Source organism: Lolium perenne, chromosome 3, assembly GCF_019359855.2.
Source record: "Lolium perenne isolate Kyuss_39 chromosome 3, Kyuss_2.0, whole genome shotgun sequence".
In the NCBI taxonomy this organism is placed as follows: Eukaryota; Viridiplantae; Streptophyta; class Magnoliopsida; order Poales; family Poaceae; genus Lolium; species Lolium perenne.
Window position 1 is genome coordinate 200032142 of NC_067246.2, and position 11649 is coordinate 200043790.

The 11649-nt window shown below is 43.5% G+C and overlaps 1 protein-coding gene across 1 annotated transcript; it reads right to left on the reverse strand.

The window, feature by feature from the left end:
- Positions 1–218: 218 nt before the first annotated feature.
- Positions 219–4032, reverse strand: LOC127343072 (peptide deformylase 1B, chloroplastic). Its single transcript, XM_051369148.2, has 7 exons — positions 3792–4032; positions 3552–3690; positions 3033–3225; positions 1458–1568; positions 1112–1174; positions 489–600; positions 219–395 (listed from the first exon to the last, which is right to left on the reverse strand). Exons 1-6 carry the CDS (start codon positions 4000–4002, stop codon positions 502–504), a joined length of 816 nt encoding a protein of 271 aa, XP_051225108.1. The 5' UTR covers positions 4003–4032; the 3' UTR covers positions 219–395; positions 489–501.
- Between the last annotated feature and the right edge of the window lie 7617 nt (positions 4033–11649).

The following is an 11649-nucleotide window of genomic DNA, read 5'->3' on the forward strand; positions in this document are numbered from 1 at the left end:
ATGCACCTGTGTCAGTCATTGTGTGTTATTCTTAGCAGTTAAAAGCCATCCACTTGTCATCATATAAAACACTCATTCATGTCTCATTTATTTGTTTGCTAACCAAATTTTACTTTGCTTTAAGAAATTAAGAAAATAAGAGATCAAAATAGTCTTGCCGAAAGAGAGAAAGTACAATTTATCATAGCATGTAAACAAAAATACTGTTCAGACACTCATTCCTTGAAATAATACTTCATTGATAAATTGTAAAATTTCCTTTTGTAATTCCATTGATATAGCAATATCTAGACATGCAAAACTGCCATAGCTAGAATGACCGCAGTATGCACAACAAACTGTTCCACAAACTCCTCAATGTGAAGCTCGGCTTGACGAAACATTTGGAGCAGAACCTGTTTGCACAATAGCAGACAAACATTTCAGCTTTTGCCTAATTGAAATGAAAAGTGTCACACGAACTATACAGGTTTAAGGATAAAAGAGACCGATGCAAAATCATCATCTTGAAAAACTAATGACATCCTTTGCTCCTCTGTAGTTTTCAACAGTTTCGGGGCTTTTCTGTCCTGTTGTTTCCACGTATCTGTCCTCCAGGTCCTATTTTAAAAGAGAAAGTTTGACTTCACATAAGCAAAAGTTGCAAGCTATGTATATTCTATAACAAATGTAACTATAAGCACATGTTTAAAGAAATATTTCGGCAAACTTTATTCACAGTTAGATTGAAGGTGCCTTAGCTGTTACGATGCAAAGATGGAAAAGTTACAGAAGCAATAGACCAAACCTTTTCATACCAAAAACCCAAAGTCATGTAACTCCAGCCAAGAAAGATTAATACAGTAACAAAGAAGTAGCATATCGTTATCATGAATCAGTTCTACTGATAACAATTAATATAGGCTTCTATGCTCCCACAAACTGTGAAAAGCAAAAAAAAATTAAGCATATTAAGGCATTATTTGCAGTGGCTCTCTGTTCCATTACTAACAACAGTGGTGTAGATTTGTGCTATTCAGTTATGAGAGAGTATATAAGCAAAAGAACTACGGAGTACTATGATATTTCCAATGCAATTACCCTGCATTGGGCTAGAATTACATTTACTAACCTTCAGCTGTTTACGTATGCTCTCAACAACATCCACAGTCATTCTGTCGAAGAAAAGAATCCCCTGCAAATCCACAACTTGGTGAGTGGTCACTTGACTATAGTACTGATTGTGCTCCCATCCCAATAACTTCCATTACGAAAATTGAGGTGTCCTTAGACCCCAGTTGGTATGTTGGATGAAAAGTAACATGGACAGTGAAATACAGAGACACAGACTTGACTTAGTGGAATATTGAATATTCAAATATGTCATCCACATAAACTAACTGGAGCGGAAAAAATTACATCAGAAATCTTGCAGACAAACATGACATAATTAAGTCTGATCATGGTTCAGCACGTACCAGTAAGTGATCAAACTCATGCTGGAACACTCTTGCAGATAGTTGAGATAACCTAACTTTGATCTTTGCCCCACTAACATCTTGAGCATTAATTTTAACAGTGTCTGGTCTCTGCAAGAGCACAGTAGTGAAAGACGATCGCAAGTGCCATAATCCCATAAGAGTAATTAGATAAATGACTCCTTTTATTTACAAGCACACAAAAAATGAACACAAAAAAAGTACCAAATAATAGGATCAGCAAAGGCGGATATTGACTACATTCGTTAACTGGACCTATCAAGAACTAGTACCACCATTTGTTCGGTATATCTAATACTTCCTTACATAACATAGATTGTTAAGAAAATAAAAGCATATGAATGTTAGTTAGCTTTAAACCTAACTCTCATGTTCTAATTTTTTTGAGTCAGCATGTGAATTTGTGAAGCATAATCTATTTGTAATAATGAATGCCATACTTGCTTTAAAGCAAACACAGTTGAAATTATTGTTAGAAAGTCCGTACAAGCTTAATCTCAGTTGGCTAGATCGCTGATTAATGTCAAGTTGATTCTAAGCATAACACAAGATAAAAATCACTTACGTTTCGGGTGCATATAAAAATGAAACAAGTCCATATTTTTAACCCTCACTTTTCAATCTTGAACTCTGACACCGGTTGTTTTATCCTTGAACTCTTGAATCAGTTTATTTCACGCACTTGGCCCTATCCGGAGCAGTTTTTTGCTGACTGAGATCACACATGGCACTTTTACATGTCAGCACCTTGCCATGTCAGCGATTTATTTAAAAAAACATCTTGCAATAACAATCAGGAAATACATGGTTAATAATATCACGATTTTTAAAAATTCAGAAACTAATAAACTCCAGGTGCAAGCTTGTAAGTCAGGATGTGCGGGCAAGACACGAAGTGCACCGAGCACTGTTTTCCCGACTCCACAAAATGCATTGTGGTTTTGCTCTACTCTGTGTTCCAAATCCGTGCAGTTCACACCGTTCGGTGCTGCTTTGCCCACTCCGATGGCAGAGTGGAGCCTGAATCATTAATTTGGGATTGACTTTTTACTATTTCCAAAATTTTGGAAGCTTCAGAGTTTTCCAAATAAAACTAATAGTTAGAAACAAATGATTTTCTAGTGAACTGATTCAAGATTTTAAAGTTAGAAAGAACCAGCTTTATAGTTCAAGGCAAAAAATTGAACAGCTGCAAGCACTGGCGGCGCTTCTTGGAGGCCAACCTGGGTGCTGGCCCAGTCTTATCAAAGTGAAACTTGTATTTATTAGTTTTTTCTAGGGCAGTTTAGCTTATTTGTCTCGCCGGATCTATTAAATACTGGCCCACTGAAGAGATGTGGCTTGATTGGCCCATGTTAATATTTCACTCACACTCCGCCACTGGCTGCAAGGGTTGCAAATTGGGTATTTCTCTTATGTGGAAGGTATGCAGAATCAGGAAGCCAGCAACAGCACAAGACAAATGAAACAGACAGTAACTTTAAAACATGGCAGATGTAACCTTCTCACTGCAAACAGCAACACAACTTGTATTGGTATGGAGATTATTCTCACCAGCACATTGGCATATATCCCAGGGAACGACAAGCACCCCTCTTCATCGACTACCAATCGCTTCGAGAACTTGTACACCTCCGGGTTGACAAGGACAATCTCCTGCCCTTCTCCTTTCACCCCGGCTTCGTTGAACACCATGAGCTGCACGTTCACCCCGACTTGCGGTGCCGAGAGACCGATGCCATCAGTCCTGTGGCATGAAACCGAGACGGTGAATCAATACCTTGTGCGTGTCAATCCTACGTGTGCAGAAATCTGGTTTGAAACAAGGTCCTAGCAACTCCAAGGGTGTATACATTTGCTAAAACTAAGTGAAAACCAACACGCTTTAGCTGCTACATGAATGGCGTTGTGGATTTATGCGAGTCGGCTGTGCGTCATATCCACAATTCCGAGGATATTCGTGAAAAAAGTGGCGCAGCAACCTCATCCGCATTTCAGCGAACAGCTCCGGTGCGCGCAACAGCAGAGGCAAATATGACGCACGTACGGCTATACTTCCAGTTCCAGACTCACTTGTACATGACGTCGAACATCTCGTCCGCGAGGGAGCGGAGGTTGGCGTCGAAGGTGTTGATGCGCTTGTTGCGCGCGCGCAGGACGGGGTCGGGGTACAGCACGATCTTGAGCGGCGCCTCGAACTGCAGGTCCGCAGCTGCATCGCGCAACAGCAAGAAAAAACCGAGTAAGATGTACTGTAGAACTGTAAGCTAGTAGAACGAAGTATGGATAAGTTCTCGGGAGGCGGCTGCTAACCTGTGGCGAAGTCCTCGGCCTCGGCGGGCGGCGCGGCGGCCATGGAGGAGCCGGCCCCGCGGCGGTTGCGGGCGGCGAGCGGCCTGGCCGGTCCCGTGCGCCGTAAGGGCGAAGTCCTGGTGTGGGTCGCGACGAGAGGGCGAGACGTGGAGGACGCGAAGGCTCGGAGGAGGCGCGGGCAGAGGTGGAGGTGGACGCGCGCGGCCGCCATGGGTGGGGAGTGTCGTGAGTTCGTGACCCTTTTCTGCTTGGTTCGATTTTTTCCCCGGTAACGCCTCGCGATGTTTGGTTGGGGAGTGCCGCAACGTGGGCGACGATGTCCCGCTGAATCGTGATCGGACGGTGACTGGCCGAAGTGAGTTGAGAACGGCCGTCCGCTGCATTCGCTGAGAAAAGGCCACTGCCTTTTTTTTCCTGCAGGCCAGCAAAGTCCGGGCCGAGCATAGCCTGGATAGATATACTCTGGGCCCTCTCGGTGGAATGTCGTCTAATGTCTTGCAAGCATATGAATGAGTTCATAAGAGACCACATACCACGGTACGAGTAAAGAGTACTTGTCAGGAGACGAGGTTGAACAAGGTATAGAGTGATACCGAAGATCAAACCTCGGACAAGTAAAATATCGCGTGACAAAGGGAATTGGTATCGTATGTGAATGGTTCATTCGATCACTAAAGTCATCGTTGAATATGTGGGAGCCATTATGGATCTCCAGATCCCGCTATTGGTTATTGGTCGGAGTGAGTACTCAACCATGTCCACATAGTTCACGAACCGTAGGGTGACACACTTAAAGTTGGATGTTGAAATGGTAGTACTTGAATATGGAATGGAGTTCGAATATTTGTTCGGAGTCCCGGATGAGATCCCGGACATCACGAGGAGTTTTGGAATGGTCCGGAGAATAAGATTCATATATAGGATGTCATTTTATGTGAATTAAAATGTCACGGAAGGTTCTATGGAAGGTTCTAGAAGGTTCTAGAAAAGTCCGGAAGAAACCACCAAGGAAGGTGGAGTCCACATGGGACTCCACCTCCATGGCCGGCCAACCCTAGGTGGGGAGGAGTCCCAAGTGGACTCCCCCTTAGGGGGCCGGCCATCCCCCATATGGGAGGTGGAACTCCCACCTCTAGCGGGAGTCCTAGCTTGGCTAGGTTTCCCCTCCATATGGAAGGTTTTTGGTTCGGGTCTTATTCGAAGATTTGGAGACTAACTCTTGGGGTTCCACCTATATAATGAGGGGCATAGGGGAGGGAGCCGGCCACCACAAAGCCACAAGTTGGCCGCACCCCTTGAGGCCGGCCACCCCCTCCCAAACCCTAATCGCCCCCCTCTCCTCCATATCTTCCGCGTAGCTTTAGCGAAGCTCCGCCGGAGTTCTCCACCGCCACCGACACCATGCCGTCGTGCTGTCGGATTCAAGAGGAGCTACTACTTCCGCTGCCCGCTGGAACGGGGAGGTGGACGTCGTCTTCATCAACAACCGAACGTGTGACCGAGTACGGAGGTGCTGCCCGTTCGTGGCGTCGGAAGCGATCGTGATCAAGATCTTCTACGCGCTTTTGCAAGCGGCAAGTGAACGTCTACCGCAGCAACAAGAACCTCATCTTGTAGGCTTTGGAATCTCTTCAAGGGTGAGACTCGATACCCCCTCGTTGCTACCGTCTTCTAGATTGCATCTTGGCTTGGATTGCGTGTTCGCGTAGGAAAATTTTTGTTTTCTATGCAACGTTATCCTACAGTGGTATCAGAGCCGTGTCTATGCATAGATGGTTGCACGAGTAGAACACAATGGTTTGTGGGCGTTGATGCTTATGTTATCTTTAGTTTGAGTACTTTGCATCTTTGTGGCATAGTGGGATGAAGCGGCCCGGACTAACTTTACATGACCGCGTTCATGAGATTTGCTCCACGCTCGACATGCAACTTTTATTGCATAAGTGGCTTTGCGGGTGTCTGTCTCTCCTACTATAGTGAAGATTCAACTTACTCTTCTATTGACAACACTAGTATCACCGTTGTGGTTCATGTTCGTAGGTAGATTAGATCTCTATCGAAAACCCTAAACCACGTAAAATATGCAAACCAAATTAGAGGCGTCTAACTTGTTTTTGCAGGGTTTGGTGATGTGATATGGCCATCGGATGAAGCCTGGTGACCGGGTGTATACGTGAGCACGCGGTGAGAGATTGACACGTGTCTAACGGTGTTAGTGTTACCGTGAGATGATTTTTCTGATTCCCCGAGTAACAGTGCGATTCCACTGGTCATCTCCGATTCCCAAATCAAGGACGTCTGGTCGCCGAGTAACTAACACCGACGAACACTGCTCATCTCCGATTCCCAAATCAAGGATTTATGGTCGCCGCGGAAAGAAAAAGCAGTGTTGCCCCTGACCGTGGCTCCCGCGCCAGCGCCGGAGGAAGCCGCGGACAGGCAACCCCTACCAACCACGGCGCACGCGCGGAGGGCTCAAGGCGGGGCCGTGTCGGCCGGCACGAGGTGGCGGCGCGAAGTAGGGGCACGAGGAGGGGGCTCTCTTGCCGGAGGAAGGCATCGAGGCGGAGGCTACATCGCCGGAGCAAGGGGCGGCCGGCGGCTAGATGGTGAGAGAGCCGCGCGCCTCCTCAACCGCTCGGCGTTGCTGCCGTTTCCCCTCTATCAATCCGCTCGAGCAGGGGGCGCGCGACGTGCAGGGCCGTGACCGGATAGAAGTGCGGCGGCCGAGCTCGCAGCCGCGTGTAGATCTATTCCCCCCCTCCGCTTGATCTATTCCCCCCCTAAGCAGTTTGGCTACTCCCCACGAATTCGAGCTCCTCCGCTTGATCTATTCCCCCCCTAAGCAGTTTGGCTACTCCCCACGAATTCGAGCTCTCTCATCTGTATTGGGATGACCTCGATTGGGAAAAAGCGATTGGGAAGCCTCCAGTGCGGCAGGGGAAGCTGGGGGACGAGCACGCGGCGGCTAGCTTCAGGTCGTTGAAGGATGAACCGGCGCCTCCGTCCTTGTCCTCCCGTGAGAGCTTCGTGCTCCCTTCTTCCTCCCGGCATTCCCGTGAGAGCACCTGCTCGTCCGTCCTCCGGTGAGGCAGAACGCGAGGGCCGCCCACCACCTGAGCTCCAGCGACGGGCCTCACCGCGGACCACCGTGCCGTCCCCATAGCTGGCCTCCACGCCGCACCCACTTGGTTGATTGAGGAGACGAGCACACAACATGTTCGAGCAGCCGCACAACTTCTGCATCAGGTCCGGCGAGACGCTCGCCATGAGCGGCACCGCCTTCTTGCAGCAGAAGACGCCGCGGCGGCATGTGGTACTGCGGGGCGAGCAACCTTGCCCCAAATTCAGGGGTGATAAAATTCACAGGATTGGAGAAATGGAGAGGATAGCCTTACCCCAAGTCCAGGATTGAAGAGGATTAGAGATCCCAGCAATTCACGGGCGCACACAGGGACTTGGTAAATCACCTAAGCACTCTATGCTCCAATCGGAAGACGCTAAGTTTGGTAAATTAGGACTGACTTCCATACAAATCAGCTGCCAAAAAGACCCAAATAGTAGAGGCTATGTGGATTTCGGCCGTGCGCGCTACCCCTTCCAGGGGATATTCCAGTGGGCGATGCTTGGCCACGCTGGAGCGGGCGAGCCGCAACTGGACGGCCATGCGGTGAGGCGGACGAATTGGTGCCTGGGGTGAGGTGGGGCGGACGGGGTGGCGCCGCGCCGCGTCGGGCTTGGGCTGCTGCTGTAGTGTTGAGCATGGGAGGTAGTCCGGCCGGGACTGGGGAAGAAGGAGTCACTGCGTGCGGTTGAAGACAGGGATAAGGGAGAGAAAAGAAAGGATGATGTGATACTAGTTTGTTTGTTTGCCCCGTGCCGTTTAGCTCCGTTTGTGAGACACGCATCTTAAAGCAAATCCAACGCTAATGTCTGCGTGCTCACGTATACACCCGGTTACCAAATCCACTCTCGCCATAATGTGATGATGAATATGTATGAGATGATCATTATTGTATTGTGGCAACCGGCAGGAGCCTTATGGTTGTCTTTAAATTTCATGTTGAGTAGTATTTCAAAGTAGTTGTAATAGTTGCTACATGAGGTGAACAACCATGAAGACGGCGCCATGGACCTTGACGCTACGCCGACGATGATGGAGATCATGCCCGAAGATGATGGAGATCATGTCCGTGCTTTGGAGATGAAGATCGAAGGCACAAAAATATAAAGGGCCATATCATATCACATATGAATTGCATGTGATGTTAATCCTTTGTGCATCTTATTTTGCTTAGATCGCGACGGTAGCATTATAAGATGATCCCTCACATTAATATCAAGATAATAAAGTGTTCTCCCCTCGTATGCACCGTTACCAAGGCTCGTCGTTTCGAACCATCTCGTGATGATCGGATGTGATAGACTCAACGTTCATATACAACGGGTGTAAGCCATGTTGCACACGCGGAATACTTGGGTTTGCTTGACGAGCCTAGCATGTACAGACATGGCCTCGGGACAACGGAAACCGAAAGGTTGAACACGAGTCATATGGATGATATGATCAACATGTTGATGTTCACCATTGAAGCTACATCATCTCACGTGATGATCGGTTTTGGTGTAGTGGATTTGGATCGTGTACCACTTAACAACTATGAGGGATGTTGTATTAAGTGGGAGTTCATTAGTAATTAGATTAAAACATGAACTAATTATCATAAACATAGTCTAAGTAGTATTTTGAATTAATTTTGTAGTATTGGCATCCGTTTTTCTACTATGCGCTAGTCTTGTTATTGAGATAGAAATACTGTTAAAATCTGACAAGAAACTTTACGGATTGGTACCGTATTGTTAAAGAATCAAGAATTGATTAAGTCCTATTGCAAACTTTTAGTAAACCTCACATTGTTGATTCAAAGAGCTAAGGTTTCAATTAGTACCTAAAGTTATCTTGTCTCCGTCAAACTTGAAGTTCAAATTTGTTTGAAAAGTAAGGAGCTGAAAATTTAGTTTTCAGAAATAATCAAGGTATGAGATATATGTGATATCTAAGACCTTATTGCAAGATGATAGAATATATTTTGGTGAGACTACATAAACTCATAAGTTTTATGGGAATGTATGAAGGTTGAAGACGCCAGGCGTCACAATCCTCCAACTATTGGGGCACCAACGATATTCGCATATCCATGAAGTTATCATCCTTAGTATGCACCGTTGCTAAGACTCGTCGTATCGAAGCATCACGTGATGATCGGGTGTGATAGATTCTACGTGTGCATACAACGGGTGCAAGCCAGATTTGCACATGCGAATACTAAGGTTAAACTTTATGAGCCTAGCATGTACAGACATGGTCTCAAAAAGTTGTCATGAATTGATGGATAAAATTATGAGTGAAATTGTTCATCGTATTACGAAGTTACTAATAGTGAAATCTAGAACACTTGTCATATGATAATCAACTTCAAAGTAAGAACCTCAAGGTTATTGGTATTAGACCAACAAACCTAGAAGTTATTGATGTTGAAGTGTTTTTCTGAATAATGAGGAAAGCTAAAAGAGAAACTGCAAAAGATATTTTGGCAGAAAGAAAGAAAAGACTAGAAAGTCTAACTCAGGTGTATATAAATGATATACATGTTATGGTTGTATTCCTAGTTAAGTCACACAATGAAATTCTTGGGTATTAGTACCATATTGGTTAGTATGAAGTGTCATACAAAACAACGCAATACAAAAATAAAATGGCCTAAGTGACTAACAAGGAATATGATAGGAATGCACGTCTGGAACAAAATAAAGTGTTATTGTGTTCGTCGTTGGCATTCTATCTAGCCCTTAGAATTTATAATAAAGAACTTAATAATTGTTATTTTGCTCTGGTCAAATGAAAACAATGAGTTGTTCAAATTATGACATTACTCCATGTACGATGGATAAGTTATTATAAATCTTAATGGTGAAACACACATACATAAAACTGACGCTAAAATGCCATAAGGCAAATGATTTGAATTCCACTTATTTGTGGAACCGCCATTTAGGTCATGTTAGAAAGGAACGCATGAAGGAACTCCATGCAAATGGATTTTTGGAGTCATTTGATTTTTGAATCATTTGGCGCTTGCAAATCTTTTCTAAAGAGAATGATTAAAATACCGTTCATAGGCCAAAAGTTGAACGGGCAACTAACTTAGTGGAAAAATACATGATGATGTATGTGGTTCACTGGGCATAGTTGTGTGCGGGAGATTATTCTACTTCATGAAAACTTTCAACAATGAATTGAGTATATATATGTGAATATATTCAATAAGGAAGAAGTTTGAAACATTTGAATGGATTCAAATAAATTTCAGCATGAAGTGGAAATCATCGTAATAGAAAAGTCAAATATCTATGATTGGATCATGGTGGAAATATTTGAATTACGAGTTTTAGCGAACATCTAAGAGAGTTATGAAATTGTTCTACAACTCACATTTCTTGGAGTATCATAATGATGATATAGTATCCGAGATATGTATCCAAACCTTGTTGGATTAATGATGAGATAAAATATTATGACGCCATTATATTTTTGTGGATTATGCTTTAGTGCCTACCGCTTTTACACTGAATACAGCATCATCATGATCCGTTGAAATGACACCATACGAGTTATGGTATGGGTATAAACCCTAATAGTCTTTTCTTTAAATTTTGGTCTAAGAATTTACAACCAAAATCGGATGAATGTCTTTGTTGGTTATCCCAGAGATTTAATTGGGAATTCTTCCCACAAGACAAAGACAAAAGTGTTTGTCAATGTTTCTTATTTCCGAGAAATTGTTTCTAGTGAAGTATTTGAGTGGGAGGACAATATAATTTGATAAGTTTTATGAACCTGAGCATAATGATCAGAGTAGCGCAGCATCGGAATTGGTTTCGGAAGCGGCCACAATGATCATGGCTCCCATGACTACAAAGTGTTTTAGCCATGAAGATCGAAGTACATATTAAACCTTGTAGGTATGGTTTACTTTGTGATCAAATAAATGATTTGTGGACAAAGGATTGATTTTGAACAATGATAAACCAACTACAAACAAAGAAGTTATGATGGGCCCTAACTCCGTTAAAATGGCTATACACCATGAAATCCAAGATAGATAAATACTTTTTGAAAGTAAATGGATCTATGAAAAGATATGGACTTGGATGAAATATCCTTGAAGAAGCTCAACTTGTCGAAAAGTTGTTTACGACAAAGTTCAAAGAGTTGACTACGATAAGATTAGATCTTCCGTAGCAATGCTTATAGTCTATGTGGATTATTCTAGTAATCACTACATATTTCTTTTATGAGATATGTTAGTAGGATGACAAAATACATAGCTTATCAGAAGTATGTATTAAAAGGTGTATACAAGATACAACCAAGAGTTTTGCTGATCCGTGGAATACTAGATAGATATACAAACTTCAATTTGATGAAGTGAGTATCGCGGAGTTGGAATCTTCACCAGATGAAATAATCAAAGAGTTTTTGATTTCATCAGAGATGATGAAGAGGCTTGCATTTGCAAAAAATTAAGTGGGAGCGCTAAAAACATATTTATAATACTTTATGTAGATGACATATAGTTGGTTATAAATGATGTAATTATATACTTGATTAAAAGGTTTCATTGAGAAATTAATTTCAATGAAAGGATATGGACTGAAACATATCTAGTGTCAAGATCTATGAAGATAGATTGAAACACATAAATAAGTTTAAGTCAAAGTACATAGAATAGATATTGAAATAGTTCAATATAGAAATATTAAGAAAATATTCTTGTCATGTTAAAGTTTTAACAAG